General features: G+C 43.3%; 1 protein-coding gene across 4 annotated transcripts in view; it reads left to right on the forward strand.

The window, feature by feature from the left end:
* The window catches only part of and2 (actinodin2), a 22107-nt gene extending 7606 nt beyond the window's left edge, over positions 1 to 14501 (forward strand). For 3 of the 4 annotated variants that reach the window (XM_054758658.1, XM_054758649.1, XM_054758676.1), the window contains 5 exons: positions 3653 to 3731; positions 6867 to 6911; positions 10400 to 10563; positions 12231 to 13121; positions 13292 to 14501. In XM_054758658.1, coding sequence (XP_054614633.1) covers positions 3653 to 3731; positions 6867 to 6911; positions 10400 to 10563; positions 12231 to 13121; positions 13292 to 13669 — 1557 coding nt within the window. In that variant the 3' untranslated portion in view covers positions 13670 to 14501. Of the gene's footprint in view, positions 1 to 5; positions 3433 to 3652; positions 3732 to 6866; positions 6912 to 10399; positions 10564 to 12230; positions 13122 to 13291 lie in introns of those variants that run through there. The other variant, XM_054758667.1, reaches the window with a different exon arrangement.
* The last annotated feature ends 5999 nt before the right edge of the window (positions 14502 to 20500 follow it).

Here is a 20500-nt window from a genome sequence, read left to right on the forward strand (position 1 = left end):
TAGATACCTCGCATAAACATGCTGGAGATGACATATGATGCTTAGCTGCATGAAGCTCTGTGTTACAAAGACACACGGAGTGGACATTCTGTATCTTGCTTAGGCCTTTTATATTCCCGGCAAACTTTGTGAGGGTGTTTCTAAACACCTACGGCAAAAACTCCAGTCCTATTGCATCAAACGCTAGTTAAACGCTATATGACTGGAGCAGGGCACCAAAAATAGGTCATTAAAAAATAAAAAGGGGCACCCCAAACTGATTTCTTTTTCATGGGGATGGTGCCTAGAATTCCTGCTGGCACCCCTGGACAGGAGCACTGCAGTTTCAAGGACCTACTGCAAAAACAACGAAAAAAAAGGTGTCAAAGATCCTCTATTAGACCGCAGCACGCTAACCTACTACAAAAAATATACACTAAGTCCCCTACTAACGAACATACGACGAGCGAACTTTCGGAGATACGAACACAAGCCGACTGGTCTATATTTTCATGGGTTTTGCCTTTAAGTCCATATTTATACTGTACATGCTTGACTAGCAGAGGGCACTGTGACACTGCTAATGGGACCAACAGACACCTGGGATAGAAAGCTACATTGTACAAGTAGCTGTATGATACAACCAGGACAGAGCGTGTGATTAAAGTTTATGAAGAGTTAATAGGCCTGCTTAATTCTACACCACCCACAGAACACTACCTCTTTTGGAAGAGTCTAACCACCACCACCATTTGTCCTTTTTTCAATAACTCCTCCTCCTCCTCCACAACGACGTATGCTGGACCACTCCTCTTCAAAGGTAAATAACATTTATCATTACGTATTATTATATCACTTTTATTATTGTTTTTTCATTAATTATCCTGGTTTAATATTACTACTGCATCCAAACTCCTATTTACATACATACACATATACTGTATATGTATACACGTACATGTAGTACCTATATCATTGCTAATATTACCTTTTCCCCTACTTAAGAACAATTCCACTTAAGAACGGTCGTCTGGAACCAATTGTGTTCGTTGGTTGGGGACTTAGTGTACAGTATACGTATATATAAGCTTAGCATGACTGAAGACCAGAATGGTTGGAAACAGCATTAGCAGCGTGCTAGCTAGTCACCAGGAAAGATTTTCAACACACCAGCAAAACATGCGTACGTTACCGTCATCTCGTTGATCTTATTTATGATGAATTGTGTAAAACTAAGACAGGAACAACATGAAATGAATACACAGCCACCATCCACCAGTACCAGCCTGGACTTCAAACATTAGCACTCAATAAGCTCATCCATAGGATCACATTTGGGAGCAAATATGAGGTGAAATGAAAAGGCTAAAAAATGCAGTACTGTATAGTAGTCTATCTGTACAGTGTTAGATGGTGCGTTCAAGGACGGTCCAACAAAGTGGGACAGGTTGCTGCTCGCAACAAAGAACATGCAAAAACCAGAGAACAGTATATCATTTTTTTTATTGAATAAAATAACGGACCATATTTCCAAATGATACCCTTTTACACCAAATTTGATGAAGTTACTTACTGATTATTATTATTTTCCTTACAGCATGCTTGGGGATATGACGTGCTCTTTTACACGTTGGAAAATGCTGTCTAAACTCAATTTCAAGAAAGTCAAAAAGTCCCATTTTAAGCAACCGTTTCTTTTTTTTTTTCCCAAAAAGAAAAAATATCTTGTCTAGCAATTTTCACTTGAGAAAAGTAATCTTATGTTAAGAAAGTGTAGCCAGCCAATTCTTATGAAGGTATCTTTTTTTGCCAGAAATGAGTTCTTTTTTCTAATAAAAACTAAACACGTAATTTAGATTATTCTTCAGCAACAGATGAATATATATATATCAGTTTATGTTCTATGTCTGTATGTGTCTGAAATAAAGTTGATGATGATGATGATGATGATGATGATGATGATGATAAGAACTGCTTTCCTAACTTTCTAAATTTAAGACCAGACTCACACACAGAAAATATTTCTAAAGATTTGCTGATTTCGGAACAACAATGCAAGTTTTATTGGAGAAAAATAATCTTATTTTAAGAAAGTAGAGCTAGCCAATTCTTATGAAGATAGTTTGTTGCCAGAAATGATTTTTTTTTTCCTAGTAAAAAGCTAAAAACCTTATTTTGATTATTCTTCAACAACACATTAAGAATATTTGTCATAAATTAAGGATAAAACTGGTTTCTAAACTTCCTAACTTTAAGAATGGAATCACACACGGAAAATAAATGTAAAGATTTGCTGATTTCGGAGCAATGTGAAGGCTGCACAGCAAATTTCATAGAGCATACCAAGATTTATTCCATTAAATCTGGTCATAACATGTGTCAAATGATTCAACTTGATTCAAGGACATATGACTCTCTTTTTATCTCGTTTATAAACGTAAAAACTACTGAATTTACATGCAAATGATGCGTGTCCTGGCGTCCTTCCATATGCATGATAGCTTCATTGGAGACTCTAGAAATGGTAAGAAAATAGACATCTCCATGACTGTATGTAAAAACCTTTTTGCTCAAGTCCTGCCTCATAAAAGCAGGAATCTTCTAAGAGCATCTGGCTTACTTCTTACCTTGTAACAAGAGCATTTGTCTTAAATCCAGCTATGTGATAAAGAACAAGCTGCTTATTTTAGGACTCATTACACATTCAAAGTCACCAGAGAAATATTCTAGTTCTAAGAATTCTCGCCAAGCCCATTTTGCTTACCCCATTGGCAGAATTTGTTTTGCTTGAAATAAGAAAAGTTGTCTCATTTGAATATCATTTGGGCCTCTTCCAAGCATGGCTGTTTGTGCAGTGTGGAGCGCACGCTAAGAGTGGTGCCGTCTGCTACGTGGCGTTCCAAGCAGGCCCTAATGGCTCAACTTTCCACGTCGCAGTTGCAGCAGTTTTCTTCATTAGCGTCTCCTCGTTAGGAAGTCTGCTTCCACTAATGACTCCAGCTTGCTCATGCTCTGGTGTGGAAGACGTGGCGCTGCTTGAAGGAGAATAGTAATGCTGCATGTGCTCTCTGATGATGAAATATGACAGTTGACACATAAGTGTGGAAGTGAATGCAGCTAACAGGACACAACATCACCCCTTCACTTCAACCCAACGAGCCCGTGTTGACAATCAGTCAAAAAAACACTTTTGATAGCGCTCCTCCCTCCACTCGGGACTCGTGGTGTGCCGCTCACCTCTTTTAATTACGGCCCTCCCATTGGTGGGAGGGACGGAGGCGCAGGAGCCAATCCCGACACACCTAGCAGCAAGCCCCGCCGGCCGTACAGCGTGGCTGTTTGGTTTTTAATGATCAAAGTGGGGGCTCCTTAAAAATGAGGCCCTGCCCGCCTGTCCCATAGAGGTGCAGGGACCAGAGTGCAGCGAGCCAGACCACATCAGCACCACTGCCGGTAAGACTCAGCTCTGTGACTTCCACCTCATGTTTACGCTGCCTGATTGTGATGACTGCATTGGTTGTTTCCCAAATGATCATCTCCATAATCCCTGAAAAGCCTAATAACAGCGTGTCCTCAATCCTCTCAGCATTCATCATGTCTCCTGCTGGATGCTAACATTCAAAGTCCATTTTAGCAACAAGAATAACACTTGGATTTTGCTCATTTTGCACAGGAAGCACCCTCAGACGTGAACATGGCATCACATTCCCTCGTCCACGCCGGGCTCCTTCTGGCCATCGTTTTGTTCGCAGGTAAAATTCTCCTTGATTTGGTAGGATTTCATGACCAGAGAAGGCTTGTGATTGCAAAAAGTAGAAAGGCTTTTTTTTTTCTCCACAGCATGCATATTTCATTGTCAACCATAAAATGTGCCAACATGGCTCATTTCTTGTCACATCCAGGCTCCACCCTAGCTTCTTTTTTTTTTTTTACTAGGAGCACAGTGGCCCCTAACTTCAAATTTTAGGAGCACAAGCAGAAAAATTTAGGGGCGCACAGCGAAACTGATTGCAAAGTAAACATTGACATTTCCTCTAATTTTCACTGTTTTACTGATAAATGCTGTTTAAAGGGATGGTTGGGATGTTTTGACATGAAGTTGTATGACATCCCCATCAGCAGCGGAGTACATCAACAGTGACCTCCCCCCCCAGTTGGTCCCACAAGTTCGGTTCTGGATGATGAACGTATTTTCGCTCAGTTGCTGGGTCATTTCAGTTGAGAGTTTGGCTTCTCAAAGCAAAGTGACACATTTACTTCACAAAACAGCATCCTCACAAATCACTCACAGTCGTATTTGTCCCCCGCCGTGTCCTCGCGCGCTGTCGCCTCTCCATTCTTGTCTATGTGACGAAGACGCTTCTTCTTCCGCAACGGAGCACCACAGCCATCTTGTTTACGTGTGTTTTGGGAAACAAATGTTGTACTCTTTGACACCAACCTGGGTTGAATTTGATGCCTGTTTTACAGTAATACTGATACATGGGACATTACCGTATTGTCTGGACCGTATGTCGCTCCCGAGCACAAGTTGCACCTGCCAAAAATGCACAATAAAGAAGAAAAAAACAAATATAAGTCGCAGGCTAAACAGGCTCCGCTAATGTAAGGTGAATGGGTGGTATTTGTGTTGCGTCTTTCTCAGTTGTCGTTATAAGTTGGTGTTTACGTTGCAAATATTCAGTGGTACAGGAGTGCTAGGAGTAGCAGATACCGGCACACAAGCCTAGAGCGCCCTCTCGCGGCTGTCAGTGTGAAAATAAAAAACCTATAGAAGTCGCTCCTGAGTATAAGAGGCAGGACCAGCCAACCATGAAAAAAAGTACCACTTATAGTCCGGAAAATACGATAATTGATCCCTAATATATATTTTTGTTAAAAAAAACACAACAACATAAAATAACAATTGAAATATCTTTCTTATCGAGATCTGTCCCGCTTAATATAAGAGTATAAATTGAGTGTGCAAGTTTAGTAAAGCTACTTTGACCAAAAAAAGTAGAGGTGAGCTATTTGTGTTTTATGTGACGGCCAACATTTCCATTAAACTTTATTTACAAAGCACATCTTCTGTGCTCAGGCATCATGTCTGAATCGAACACTTACAACAAATACTAAGAGTCGAAGCAAATATTCTTTGGCGAGCTTACTCAGCGTCAGAGCGGAGAGAGCGCGGTTGTCAAGCAAGCGAGCACATACCCCATGAACGTGGCAGCCATCGCAGCGTCCCTGTGGGACAAAAACAGGCTCCGAACAAACCGCACTGCTTGTTTGTTTTTACAGACAAAATCTCACCGTGGTAAACTGCCGCCAGAGAGACGGAAGAAAGTGAGAGCCAGGCAAAATGCGTAAACAACGATGAGAAAAGTCAATGGAAACGTGAGCGATCACACACGCTGGCATCGAGAGACTGTGGCAAGCTGTCGTCAGCTGACTCCACATTTTACACACTATTTTTAATTGCCACGGTAATAAGGGACAAAGTGCGTCCTTTGCCATCTGGTGGCACATGCGCGAGTAGATGAATAATTTGCTCACGATGTCTCATATTACATTTAGTCACAGTCTGGAGCCTGGCAGTTGTATCCCAACCTGTAGGTTGCTGGTTCTGTCCTCCGTCCTCCCATGACCAAGTCAAAGTATCCCTAAGCATAACCATAACCACACGTGCGTTTTTTTGGCCGTGCGATTGGTGGCGTTCCCCAAATTGCTGGGTTTTTGCAATAAATAAACTTGCAATAAATGTACTAACCGTGCGTTCCATGCGGGCTTCATATGAAGGTTGCAAGAACTGCACACGAGCTGTACCACCATCTCTTTTCTCTTCCTCCTTCCCTCTTGCCATCCAGCCATCTTCTACCGTTTAGCCGAAGTCGGGTCACGGGGGCAGCAGCCTAAGCAGGGAAGCCCAGATTTCCCTCTCCTCGGCCACTTTGTCCAGCCCCTCCCGGGGGACCCCGAGGTGTTCCCAGGCCGGTGGAGAGACTTGTCTCTCTGGCCTGTCCTGGGTCTTCCCTGAGGCCCCCTACCGGTCCTACCGGTCCACAGCAGCCCTGGCGTAGTCTGACGGAAACGTGGCTGCCAATTTGCACCCACGGCCTCTCCGACCACCACCAAACATTCATACACCAGTGTGGGCTGGAGGGAGCCTGGATCGAATTGCCAACCTTCTGGTTTCTGGACAACCTGCTCTACCTCGAGTCACTGCCGAACCAGTTGGCTGACATGTCAAAGAACCTGTGCGGTTCTCTGTGCTAACAGAGTGCTAACAGAGTGCTAACAGAGCGCTAACAGAGTACCATGAAGGCAGAAAGTGGAATCCATTGACGTATACTTCTCATAAACTCAACAAAAGCCCAAAAACATCGTCATTCTGACTCCCGAAATGCTGACACGGTGAGTTGGTACCACAATCAGCTGATGAGACAGTTTTGTTTTTTTTTTTGGTGTTGCTAGACTTGAGAAGGAAATCCCTGGGGGAGCACAGCATATTCCACACGAGGATACACACAAACATGCCCATGCTTTCTTTTTCTTTTCCAGCACAGTGGCAATTAGTTTGTGTGCGGGCCCAAGCTTTGTAGTTTTACAGGCCAAGGAGGCCCCCAGCGCTTACATGAACTCACAGCTACATATTGCAATCGGAAAAAAAGCTGCTTAAAAGCCCAACTTAGGGCGGGACAGTGTTAATTTGCAGGATGCTGCCTGGGCCGGGGCGCCAGAGTCCCGGCACCTGCCGCGTTCCACCCTCGGGGGACCCTTTTATTTGAAGGGGCTCAGCGTTTTCCTCATTCCCAATGTCGAGGGAAAGGGCAACATCCAACATCTGGTCCTTGTCAGTCAGTGTTCCTGTTGCTGCTAATGTGGCTCCTGCTTGGCTTTTACAGACTTCCTGGGGGCCGTCCCACTCCAGCAACACAAGGAGGCGGAAGGTGAGGACCCGGGATGCAACATTGGGGTTTCTTTCCACCAAATACTGTCTATGGTTTCCAACCTTGAATATATCAGCACGCAGCCACAGATGGACCTTCTCATGTTGTCTTGCAAGGCAAGGCTGCAAGCTGCATGCTGAAAAGCATCTCCACGAAGAACAACAAACATTGGGAAGAAGAAAAATCTAGTTTTCAAAAACTGTTTAAAATATATATATTTTCAAACTGTTTATTTACAGTGTCAAAATATTAACAAATAGAATAGAATTAACATGTTTATTTACTAATAATATTGGATTTTTTTTTTATTGTCTTCAAAAATGGGATCGGACAGTTAGAGTATGAAATAAAACGTTTCATTAGAAATCAAAACATCAAAAATCCAAACAAAGAAAAATCTACAAAAAAATACCAGTAAATAAAATAATGAATTAAATTGTAAAAATCAGTAAAGAAGTTAGTTAATGAACATTTACAAGAAATACAAGTAAATAAAATTATTTATTTTTTAAAAATATATCTGTAAAAAAAAAAGGTAAATTAAATAAATACAATTTTTAAAAATCTGTAAAAAAAAAAAAACAACAAAAACAAATAAAAGTTACAGCTATAGTATGAAAGACAAAACTGTCATTAAATATAAAAAAAATCTATAAAAAAATACAAGCAAATAAAATAATGAACTAAATAAACTAAATAAAAAAATACAAATACAATTCAATTAATTAAAATAAAAAAGAAATACCAGTAAATTAAATAATAACATTTTTTAATCAGTAAAAAAAAAAAAAAAGCTAATAAAAACATTTTTGGTGGCAACGAAGAAAAAAATGGAGATACATGTTTTTCATGGGACAGTTACAGTATGAAATACAAAACTACATAACTATATTTATAAATATATATAAAATTACATATATCAAAATATATTATATATTTAAGAAATATATATATCTATATATACACTGTATATAACAGTGTACACTAGGTCCCCAACTAGCGAACACAATTGGTTCCAGACGACCGTTCTTAAGTGGAATTGTTCTTAAGTAGGGGAAAAGGTAGTATTAGCAATGATATAGGTACTACATGTACGTGTATACATATACAGTATATGTGTATGTATGTAAATATGAGTTTGGATGCAGTAGTAATATTAAACCAGGATAATTAATGAAAAAACAATAATAAAAGTGATATAATAATACGTAATGATAAATGTTATTTACCTTTGAAGAGGAGTGGTCCAGCATACGTCGTTGTGGAGGAGGAGGAGGAGTTATTGAAAAAAGGACAAATGGTGGTGGTGGTTAGACTCTTCTAAAAGAGGTAGTGTTCTGTGGGTGGTGTAGAATTAAGCAGGCCTATTAACTCTTCATCAACTTTAATCACACGCTCTGTCCGGGTTGTACAATGTAGCTTTCCATTTAGCTTTACACTGCATCTCCCCAGTCTAAATCATCCTCTGTTGGTCCCATTAGCAGTGTCACAGTGCCCTCTGCTGGTCAAGCATGTACAGTAGAAATACTGAGTGACTACAAGGCAAAACACATGAAAATATAGACCAGTCGGCTTGTGTTCGTATCTCCGAATGTTTGCAAGTCGGATGTTCGTAAGTTGGGGACCTAGTGTACATTTTAAAAAATACAATAAAATAAAAAAAATTATAAAAAACAAGTCAATCAAATAATTACATTTTTAAAATCTGTGAAAAAAAATAAAAGTAAATAAAAACACATTTTGGGGGGCAAGGTTGAAGAAAAAAATAGAGATCTGTGTTTTTTATGGGACAGTTACAGTATGAAATACAAAACTCTATATATAATATATATAATGATATGATATATATACAATGCATATTTAAGAAATACAGTCAAACCTGTTTATAGCGGCCACTGAAGGGAAACAGCAAAAGTGACCGCTGTAGACAGGTTGGCAGCCATTTTGAATTTGTGCGCGCACATATTAACATGTCCGTGATTAGAAGCTGTGCTAGTATTGTCTTTTGTTATGTCAATCAATGAAGGTAATAAAATTATAAAAATATAAGTAGCGGAGAAATATTTTTAAAAATTAATTTCCATCTTAGATTTTTTTTAAACACTATTTTAAAAGCAAGAAATAAAATTTTTGTGAACGAGCCTGAGGAATGGGATGTCACAGGATAGGCGTGAAGCAGTCATGAATGGGTGTGTGCGTGAACAATAGAGTGCGGAGGAGGTGCGAAGATCGTCGTAAACTAACAATACCATCGCTCCTTTCTTATTGAATGGGCTTCTAATCGCTAATTAGTCGCCAATTACCGGTTAGTGAAATTTTAGATGTTTTACTCAGGTGTTTTGGCCATTTTAGAATCTATTCACGGCATTGCAAAGATTACTGTTTTTGCTGTCATTGAATCTTTTCAGGGCGGCATTGCAAAGTAAGAAGACGGCTTTTTTATGTGGAACAACTGACAGTTTGTGTGGATCTTGTGAATGATTGTGACTGAGCTCGGACTCAGTAATGAAAGTCTACACACGACGGCTTCATTGTGCATGAAGCTTCTACTTGAGTCGGTAATTTGGCCGCTATACAATACAACAATATGCAGTCAGATATTGACCAAGGGAGACCAAATGGGTGGCCGCTGGCCGTGTTGGACAGGTGACTGCTATACACAGGGTCTATAACACGTAAATTTGCTGCGGGGGATTTTTCAGCAGCTGCTATAGGCAGGTGGATGTTATATAAAGGTGGCCGCGAAGACAGGTTTGACTGTATATATATATAGAAATGCAAGTAAATTAAACAATTAACATTTTGAAAATCTGTAAAAAAAAAAAAAAAAAAACAACAACAAAAAAACAAGTTAATGAATTTAATAAATGTTTTAAAAATCTGTAAAAATACAAGCAAATGAAATAATTACATGTAAAAAAAAATCTGTAAGAAAATACAAGTTAATTAAAGAATTAAAATGAGTAAAATCTGTAAAAAAAAAAAAAAGTTAATTAATGAATTAATTTGAAACATTTGAAATAAATAAATACAATTAAATAAAATGCATTTTTACCTTGAAGAAAAAGAAATGGAGATGCAAGCGTTTCATAGGACAGTGAGGATATGAAAAGCAGAATTGTTTATTTAGATGAAAAGGAATGTTGGCAACAGTTACTCCACAGCCTAGGGGGTGCTAACTTTGGAAAGTTCCGCAAGCATGATGTCCCGCCCTCTCCCCGCTCTCACGCACGCCCGCATTAGGTATGTTTGTTGTCAGCTAATGATAGCCATTTGGCAAGGTTTAGCTCCTGTAACGTTAGCCATGACGGAACACCTGGCGTATGGCGACCACACAATGACTGCACACACGCTGACCAATCGTCCCGTGGACTGCACACCGTCATAGAAGGCTGCATTGTCTTATTCACGAGGAAACAAATAAATCACTTCTTGAGAAATGTGAGATTGCAGGAGTTGTTAATCAGGATGTGTTGGTGTGCCGCCAGCTCCCGCAGGCTCTGACGACGTGAAGGCCCAGGTGATGTCCAACCTGAAGAAGCTGGTGCGCCACAGACGGAACGTGCCCGTCATGGCCGTGCCTCAGTTCAAACGCCTTCCTGACTTCTGGGGCTGGTACAAGTACTTCATGGACTCCCACAACCAGGAGGGAGTGAGTCCAGTTTGGTTTGCTGCTGCAGAAATGACAATACACTCTGGAAAGTCATTGGTTGTAACTGGAAGGCTCTCAAAACGTCAGCTTTTGTACTCTTAACTTATATTTTGAGGACAACCTGGCCTGCAAAGGCAACACGCCTTCTGGATGGCATCCATGTACATCAGGGGCGGGAAAAGTGCGGCCGCAGTCCATTTGTGGTCGGTTGTGTTGTGTAGCCCCGTCGACATTCACAGTACCGTCCTCCCTTGTTTATGGCGGTTAATTGCTTCCACACCCAACCGTGATAAGTGAATTTCCCCAAAGTAGGATTCTTTATTTATAAACGGAACATTTTCATAGTTAGAGCATAGAAAACCTGTTGAAGACCTTCTAAATCTGCTTTTTAACATGATTAGAGCCCTCTAGACATGAAATAACACCCCTATAGTCACCTTTACACTCCTATTAGCCGATATACACACACGCCACTTCCCAGGACCCGCCCCTTAAAGGCACACACAACGGCACAGATATTACACTACATACAGTACGGTATAACATCTTCTAAATGCCTTTTTGTATGATCGAAAATGCTTCATTTGGGCCAAGAACACGTAGTTTGCTTGTATATGCACGTCATCATTTATTCATTAACACCGCAACAGACTGAGGGTGCAATGTTTGAACCGTGATGTCATATTTATTTTATTACCCTGCCTTACTGTTTAGTTCCACCAGAGGGCGCACTGCCAACACAACTGAACTTCTTTCATGGCTGCCATCTTGCCAGTACTTCAAACGTGCTTTAGTTCTGTTTTTATATGCTAAACTTTACACAAAACATTAAAACAAAAAAACATTGAAATTGCATCATAAAACATTATTAGCAATAACAATATTAATTGTTGTTATTATTATAATTACGCCCTAATTAATTAATAAATTAATATTTGCAATAATATGAATGTGATTAAATAACAATACATTTTTATTGTACATTTAAAAACTACATTAATATGCATTAAAACAAGTAAAAAATGAGCGTTCTGTGCGTTCTAAAGATGTAAAAACAGCTAAAGAGGGGCAGCTAAGAATGCACTTGATGGGATGCACCTATTCCACCTATAAAGCCTTCTGAAAAAACCTGTAAAAAGCGCTAACAACGCTCCATTTCCATAATGTGTGCTGCATATCAACCAAGATACAGCAACATTGTTATTATTATTGTTATCAACATTGTTACGCCTGAGAACTACGTTACTGGCGTAGTGACACCTCACCGCGCCACAGCGGCTAGCTACTAGCTGGCTAGCGACTAGCTTCACCACACACTGGCTCACAATGCCTCAGGCCACTAGCGAAAGGTAACGCCACATATTGGAGCTGCTGCCACTTTTTGGAGTGTTTGAATGGCGGCCTCTCCAGGTGCAATAGGTGTGTCCCATTCCGTGCATTCTCAGCTGACTCTTTTTATACCTTTAGAAGGCACAGAAAAGAGCAAGACGTTTGTGTTCATGTCCCGCATCAGGATTTTGGCTGATGGGCAACACTTCCAAAAATAGTGCACTTTTCCTTCACGCTAGCGAGTGAAAAAAGAACAGGTTTGGCCGTCCCTGCTCTAAAGCGTGCAACGAACAACAGAAATGGATTCTTTTGAATCACTTTCCTCATTTTGTGTTTAGGTTGAGGATTTGGACCGTCTGTACATGGCGTACCTGCAGAACAAGCACAGGTCAGAGGAGGGCCCCACCTTCAACCACTACCTGAAACACCTGAGTGAAATCTACAAGGCCTGCGCCGACTCTGACGACCCAGAATGCATTGCAGAGTCCACCAGCAAACCCAAAGCTGCTGTGGTGATGCCCGCCCCCATCAAGTCTGCCGCCGTCAGGATGTGCAACCCCTACATTGACCCCTACTGCCTCTTCCCTGTGGCACCCAAGGCTGCTGCTCCTGAGCCAGCTCCGGCAAAGGCACCCGCACCTATCCTCACCCCCATGCCGCCCATGCCACTGAAGAGCCCCGCCGGCTTCTACTACACCCCGGTCCTCGAGTCCTTCCTGAGTCATGAGCAGAGAGCTGAGCTGCTGAGGATCTGCAACCATGATGACATTGAGTGTCTGCAGTACCACCTGAGGGCGGCGTACGGCTACCGCCCTGCGGCTGGACCTGCTCCTTCCTACAGTGCTCTCAGATGCGACCCCAAAGACCCCTACTGCATGCCTGTGATGGTGCAGAAGGCCCCCACTGGTTTCTACCACCTCCTCTACCCCAGCTGTGATCCTATAGTGGACCCCTTGTGCGTGGGCAACGTGGCCGCCCCCGCCGCCCTGGGTGCTGACTCAGGAGCGCCTCAAGAGCAGCACTGCAACCCCCTCTTTGATGCCGGCTGCAACCCCCTGACTGCCACCAAGCTGTCCGCCCTCACCAAACCCGTGCTGGAGTACGCCCCGAAGGACCAGCCTGCACATGTCGCCGCTCCCCTGGCCTGCGACCCCCGCTATGACCCGTACTGCATACTGGCAGCTGCTGCTGCCCTGCGCAAGACCCAGCCGCAGCTCCCGGAGCACCAGGTCTGAATTTGACGTCCTGCTCGTAGGCTTTCATGTGTTGACTAGTGTAACCTTTTACTACTTCTTACTTGGTTTCTGAAATATGAGAGTGATGTGTTGTTGCTTTGCTGTCTTTAAATAATTCTGCTTTGAACAAAAACCACCAATGCATCCATCAATCAATCAACCAGGTCCGCTACAAGCTCGGCATCCGGGGCAGGACCAAGGAGGGCTATGACTGCTATGTGCACTATGACAAAGACTGCACGCCGCTGGAGTCTTACGCCAAGGCCAAGGCCGACATCCAGGCTCCAGCCGAGCCCCTCTGCCATCCCTTTGACCCCACCTGTGCCAAGTTTGTGGCGCCCCCCGCCGTGCGAGCCCAGAAGGCCGCCACAGGTGGCATTATCTTCCCGGACCCCGACTGCGACCCCGAGTTTGACTACAACTGTCGTCTGCGTCGCGCCGATGAGATGGTGACGGACGAGCCCGCCAAGGAGGCCACGAAAACCGGCGTCCGCTTTGAGGACTTCCTGCGGGGATTCATGGGCCAGCACAAGTCCATGTAGAAACCAGAATCCACCTGAAGCTACTTTTGGACTAGCTGTTATTGTTAGCGACTGTGCAGGTAAAGCATGTGACGTTTGTTGAGTGAATGATTGTATCGTTGTGTAGGCATGCAGGTAGTTTCTAGCTTGCAGCATCTGTTGTACATTAGCCAAAGTGTGTTTCCCACCTCCCACCGCTTCTTTTATGGAATTTGGTTGACGTTCTTAAGAAATAAACATTTGAAAAACAACACAAGAAGTCCAAGGGAATCTTATTAACAAAGAGGCACATCCACCAGGTGGCACTCATCTCTCGGAGGTGCCACACAGTCGATGTGCGCCAACCATCCCTTGAATCCCAGTTCTACGCTTAGCGCTTCCCCTTCGTCTTCCCCCTCCCCCATGCTCCCTATGCATAACATGCATAGTTTTAGAATGCGGGAGGGAACCGGAGAGACCACGCACGGGGACAACATGCAAACTCTGAGCTGAAACGGAGAGTCGAACCAGATCTTCCCAACCTCCTGACTGTGTGGCCAACATGCTAACCACTCAGCCACCGTGCGGCCCCTGGATTACCATGAGTATGAAAAATGGTCAAATGGATGCACGTTGGCTATCGCAGGCTAAGGCAATCAATGCCAGCATGTCTGATCGCTCACCTATCAAACTCTTTGCCATCTTTATTTCTTCCCTTTGCCTTGTCTGTCACTCTACCTCAGCTTGGTGGCAGCTAGCTAGCTATCTAGCTCACTGAATAGCTCCTGCTAGCTTGACTTGGCTAGCTAGCTATAGTAATTTCTCTACCAATATCTACCGCGCCTCTGGTCTTGGGACTCGGTGTGACTTTCTACTCGGGGTGTAACGATTTGTTTTAATAACGATTCGATTCGTATCATGACTCGTGGTTGCCGAGACGATTCAAGGACAATATTGGTTCAGTTAGAACGTTTCAGTAACTTTAAATCGATTCAGTAGCGTTTTGCGCCAAAAATTCAACCAGTGTGACTGTGAAATAAACACCTGGATACGGGACAGTGCAGGGGAAGTTTCCTAGGTTCCTGTTGTTTTTGGTAAGGGAATCGGGTATAAATGATTAATAATGCTGACATACTTAAGAATAAATGATCAATGAGCACGAAAAATGCAATAGAAAATCAGGATGACCAGAGGGTGGTATAGCTTGCCATGAGGAATTGTTTACTTGAAATAGTGCATACTCTACATGCTGACTTAGTAGTAATTTCTTTTTATTCTGAAAGCCAATTTTTGATTGTTAACTTTGTTATTTTGCACAAAAAAAAGAAAGGATTGAAGAATTTGTATTCGCACTACTCCAAAAAATACATTTAACTAAATTCAGGTTGGCGTCAAATACTGTAACATAAAAATCATTTCACACAAGGGCAAACAAACGGGACAAGCATGGCGTTCCTTGTTTATTTTCCAGGGAGTCGGCAGCCCCGTTTATCAGTAAGCTTGAACTGTATGTCTCCCAATGAAGGGATAATAGAATGAAGTACGATTCCATGGAAAACATGCAGGCTACTTACCAAACCATGAACCTCTCTCATGTCGTTCGGCGTTCCAAATGAAATTTCACTGAAGATCACCCGCTGGGGCAGCAGAGATCAAACTGTGTGATGAGACCAAACAAAAAAAGAGCAAATGTTTGGGATCAATTTCACGGCTCCGTGAACAATAATTGTAAAACATTATGATATGGAGATAAGCTCGTTACAGCAGAACCATGCGTCATGGCCGCCTGTCTTACTTGCAACACAACTCCTTCAACTAATTAGCATCCATCATAAAGTATGCATATATTACACATTGTCTTTTAAAACTTAGATAGCTTCTACTAGCTTGCTAGCTAGCTAGTCAGACCAACTGTAGACCGACTGCAAAGAAAAATGAGTGTTTTAAATAATGACAACAGTAATTTTGATGTGGTTTAGTTCAGAGGCAATTTATATTTTTATTTGCCATATTTAAAGGGTATCTAGACAAAAAGTTAGAGAATAATCCGACAACAAATAGATACGTAATGTCAGTCGTACGTTAGAGCGCTTGCTAGTAGCTTGCTAGCCAAACAATAAATAGACAGAAAAATGCAGCTTTTGACAAATGAAATTAATTTTGTTTTGAATCTGGTGCATTTGGCATCTTTAAAGCAGATAAAGACAAAGTCAAATATAGTTTTCAGAGCTTTAGCTTGCTTAGATATATCGATCTTTGATGAATTTGAATGCATTTGTGGAGTTTAGAATTAGGCAAGATTTATATATGTCATATTTCATGCGCTGCTCGCGTACTTTGCTAGCTAGCTTAAGAAGGCCGCAAAGAGAACTACAGCGACCGAGACATATGCTCCTGGTCAGAGCATTCCGAGCAGCTGAAAAATGGCAAGAATGTACATTTTGCACCGTTGAATGTTAAGGAGGTTCTAAGTAGGGCTTCAAAATGCAAAAAGCAGAAATGGGACTGAGACAAAAAAAAACTAAGTAAAGTGAAGTAGGCTGTCCATCCATGATCCATCTGCCAGAGAAGGCTTTTAAGAAGAACAAAGATCTTCAAAGGCCTCGCCTCCTTCAAGGTTTGGAATTTGCAGGAGAGCAGCAAACACGGGACATTGAAAGGTGGAAGACACTTTTATTCTCCAACAGTGCGTGTGTGTCCCATTACATCTGGCGTAAAAGTGATGCCGCATTTCATCATAGCAACAGTAAAATCTGGTGGTGGTAGTGTGATGGTCTTCAGGACCTGGAAGACTTGCTGTGATAAATGGAAGCATGAATTGTGCTTTCTACCAAAAAATGACATTTTTTCATGCCACTGCAGTCGTGGCAGGTTACTACAACTAGTTTTGGCGTCGATCTGATACCAAGTAAATGCAGCACCAGTATCAGTGATACGGATACAGATAGCGCCATTTTTCTAAATCATTGAATGATTTTGGGGTGTTTGCCTTTAATTTGTTGCTCATGGTTATAATCTGAATAAAACACAGGACAAAGATTTTAGGAAAACAGAAGAGTACTTGGTTCAACAAGTATTAGTGAAGAATTGAACAACATTTAATAATATTCTAAGAATATCAAGAAAATCCTAAAAATGATTCCCTTCTTCCCTTTTATCGCAAAAAGAAATCCAATAAATCATGCAGAAGAAGTCGAGAAAAGCAGTACTAGATGGATTTCTCTGTATATTTTATACTGCAAACATACTCGAGATATTTCTGAGGTTTGCAACATGAATTTAGTGATGGATGTATTGATGTGTTTGTTGTTGCTCTCTAAGAGCACGGCAGCATGTACTTGGAGGCTGGAGCGATACATTCCACTGCTATCGCCTCACCTCCACTATTTATTGCTTCTGCATTCCACTCGCTGCTTTGTCTTTATTATTCATGAACTCGGGTGGAAGTCTGCATCTTGCAGTCAGTAAAGGTTTACGACACGTCCGCTTTGTTTTCTTTTACAGCCAAATCATAGACGCAACGAGATTTGGACCTCAGTGGGGAGCAGCAAGTGTGTGTCTTGAGCAGATGCGAAGCGGACAAATGAATGTCTGAGCTGCAGCAGCACGTGTCCGGCGGCTCTTATATGCACGACTTTATTTACTTGCACCATCTGACGTGATTTCACACGCGCACTAGACGCCGTTTTACGGCAACACATCACAGTCCGTCACCCCACATGACCCCTGCTTTGAAAGAACGCTACCGAGAACGAGGCTCGACCTGATGTGCCTCTCAGGGCCAGCTTGCAGGCCCCCAGTCCTGACTGGCTGATCAGAGCACAACTTCAGCAAGATAAGTTATGGCCACAATGGCTGACTGAGGAGGAAACCCAACGTATTTTACTTTACAATTTGGAGCTGGTTCTGGCCGCAGGAGAAGGGTGGGTGACGCGTCTTGCCCCAGGGACACAACGACAGCGACTGGGTTGAGGGAGCGAGGATCGAAACGCCAACTGGTTTCTGGACGATCTGCTCTACCACCCCCAGCCCACCCCATGCGTATGATTATGCATTGAAATATGAGGGGACTTATGTTGGAGAAATATTGTAACGGTGCGCCTGGATACTCGTTAGTGGACTCATCACTAACGAGTCCACTGCTCTACACAGGCGACCGTGGTTCCAAACCCTGCCATGGCACATATTTACTGGAGTTTTGTAGTGTTTCTTTGTGCTGGCTTCCACGTGTCTGGTGAAAACAATTCTGGACAGCCAACGGAAGGCCCCGGTACCCATGCACCGCCCACCACTGGGCTCGACACAACCAAGCAAAACAACAACAATCGGGCCTGAACATAACCAACTCAACTGAGTAAGCGCCTTGTGGGTTCTTCTGCCACATGCCAGGCTAGGAACTAGTTTAGAATGCAATTCTGAATCTTTTCCTCTTAACAGTCAGTAAAGTAGTACATCACCTCCGACCCCACTCACCCAGCACACCATCTATTCACACTCCTACCATCAGGTAGAAGGTACCGGAGCATCACATGCAAAACCACATGTTCTAGGGACAGCACCTGCCCACAAGCCATCCGCCACTTGAATATGCGCTAACACTTACTGGACTCCTCCACCAACCTACAACCTCTTCTGCTTATTTTGTACGCTGTTACTCCAGCAGCTCCGTACAACCATGCACTTTTACCAATGCACTTTTCAATGTTTGTACGCTGTCATTCCCGTCTTCTATGTGCTGTTTTTGATCCCTCCTTAGTTTTGTTTCTTGAGTTGTATTGTCGTGATTGTATTGTTAAACTGTGAGCACACCAAATACATTCCTAGCAACTGTATACCTATACTGTTGATATGGCTAATAAACTTGAAACTTGAACTAGTGCCTCACATAGAGAGGTCTCTAGTGGGTCCTGACAGGATGCAGCCCAGGTTGCAGAGGGTCCTGCACATCTGGCTCAGGTGGACCAGGTGGCTGTGCCTCAGGGCAATCCCAGTTACCATCTGTGTGACGCGGATCCACTGATCTAAAGCGGATGGCAGCGGCATTCGTGCAAGGTGGCTGGCATGCCAGCATGAGCTGTTGGTTAGGCAGAAGCTGGCTGGTCCTGGCTGTGCAGTGATCTGATGCGGCGTACACCAGAATGAGAGCAGCTTGGGATGACCCAGTTCGATACAGCGAGTGCAAGGCTTTGTGCACAATGGTTCTGGTCAAAACTGCTGCTTGATTCGGCGTTGCTGCACGGCCACTACGTTTCCCGAGGACGGTATCACCACCGGGGTCCCTCAGGCGGTCTAGAGGAACCTGCAGTTCACATCCAAGCATCAGGAGGGCTGGCGAACTGCTTTTAGTGGCTCATGAAAGCAGGAGGTCATCCGCCAGGTGTGCTTGGAGGTCATTCTTGAAAGTTTGATTGAAACTCTCCACACCACCGTTGGCCTGATCTATTTGAGCTCTCTCTCCTCCAGAAAGGTGGTAAAGCTGACCAAGGCCTTCTGTCTATTGTGATGGTGTCAGGCACACCCCAGCAGGCAAACATTCATGTGACTGACACGGTAGGGCAGCACCTTAGGCCATTTAGTCATAGGCCACCAGGAAGACATGTTGGTGCTGAGGGATGCTCCCCACAGATGTCGATCTGGATGTGTGATGACCATGGCAGGGACTGCAAAGGTGGAGACGAGGGTGGGCCAGCCTTACCGCAGGAGATGCACTCTGCACAGCCCTTCACCAGAGTCTTCATATCTCCGTCAATGCCTCGCCAGCAGACCAGGGCCCTGCAGCGCTGTTGGACCTTAACAATGCCCATATGACCCTTGTGTCGCATGGCCAAGACGTGTACCCTCAAAGTGCCAGGGACTACAATGCAAAACCCTCTTTCCACACAGACATTGTTGCAGTAGGAGAGGTTTCCCTTGATGTGATGAAAGGGCGCTAGGTCCTCCAGACCTCTGGCAGGCCAGCCCTATCGGATGAAGGCATGCCGCTGTGTGAACCTGGGTTCCTGCGCCAATGCCACTTGGAGTTCCTGCAGGGAAACAGCTACTCAAAGGGGTTCATGCAGGATGAGAACCAGCTCCAGCTCCGAGGGATCCTTGGTGGCGTCTGCCGCAGAGCTGGGTGTGACTCTGAAGTCCACCATAACGTTGTCCCTGCCAGGCGTAAAGTGTGTGGTGATGTCATAGGTAGCCTCTCGGGCCCCCGGTAGAGACGAGCCGGTCGTAGCTAGTAGCTATGAGGGCCTGGTGGTCTGTCCGCAGCGTAAAGCTGCCCGTACACGTGCATGTGCTCATACGCATGCCAAGGCCTTGGGGAGTGGGGAGGGAAGTGCAAATAGAAGCCAGTCAAAAGCCTCTTCTTCTTACCCCGGCAATATGAAATACTAGAGGTCTTTCCAAGAGATTACGAAAAATGCAAATTATAAGCAGTGATAAGCACTCTTTGCATAAAGATATCCGCTGCAAGGCATCCTGAACATCTGCACATCTTTTTGTTGCTTGGTTCATTGGAACAAACTGCATTAGTGCATACGTCGATTGCACATCTCCATGTGTATCAGCATCCTTGAATTGCATTCCAATTCATTCACTTTATTTGTCTGCAGCGAGCAGTTTGGCCACAGAACTTTCCATAAAATATGCAAGAACATGAACTACTCATATATATATTTTTTAAATAACCCTCAATAAAAAAAACAATATGTATGTGTATTTTTTAAGGCTGTAAAACCCCCCACCATACACTTTTGTCAGACAGGCATTCACATTTTCTCACGTTTTCTCCCTTGTTTAAACGCTCTCATCATTAAAGTTCAAACCTTCCTTTGAATTTTAGTGATCAACCTACTAGTTTGGACACAAGAAATTGTTAAGTCACTC

The sequence above is a fragment of the Dunckerocampus dactyliophorus genome, chromosome 2, assembly GCF_027744805.1.
Source record: "Dunckerocampus dactyliophorus isolate RoL2022-P2 chromosome 2, RoL_Ddac_1.1, whole genome shotgun sequence".
Lineage (NCBI taxonomy): Eukaryota > Metazoa > Chordata > Actinopteri > Syngnathiformes > Syngnathidae > Dunckerocampus > Dunckerocampus dactyliophorus.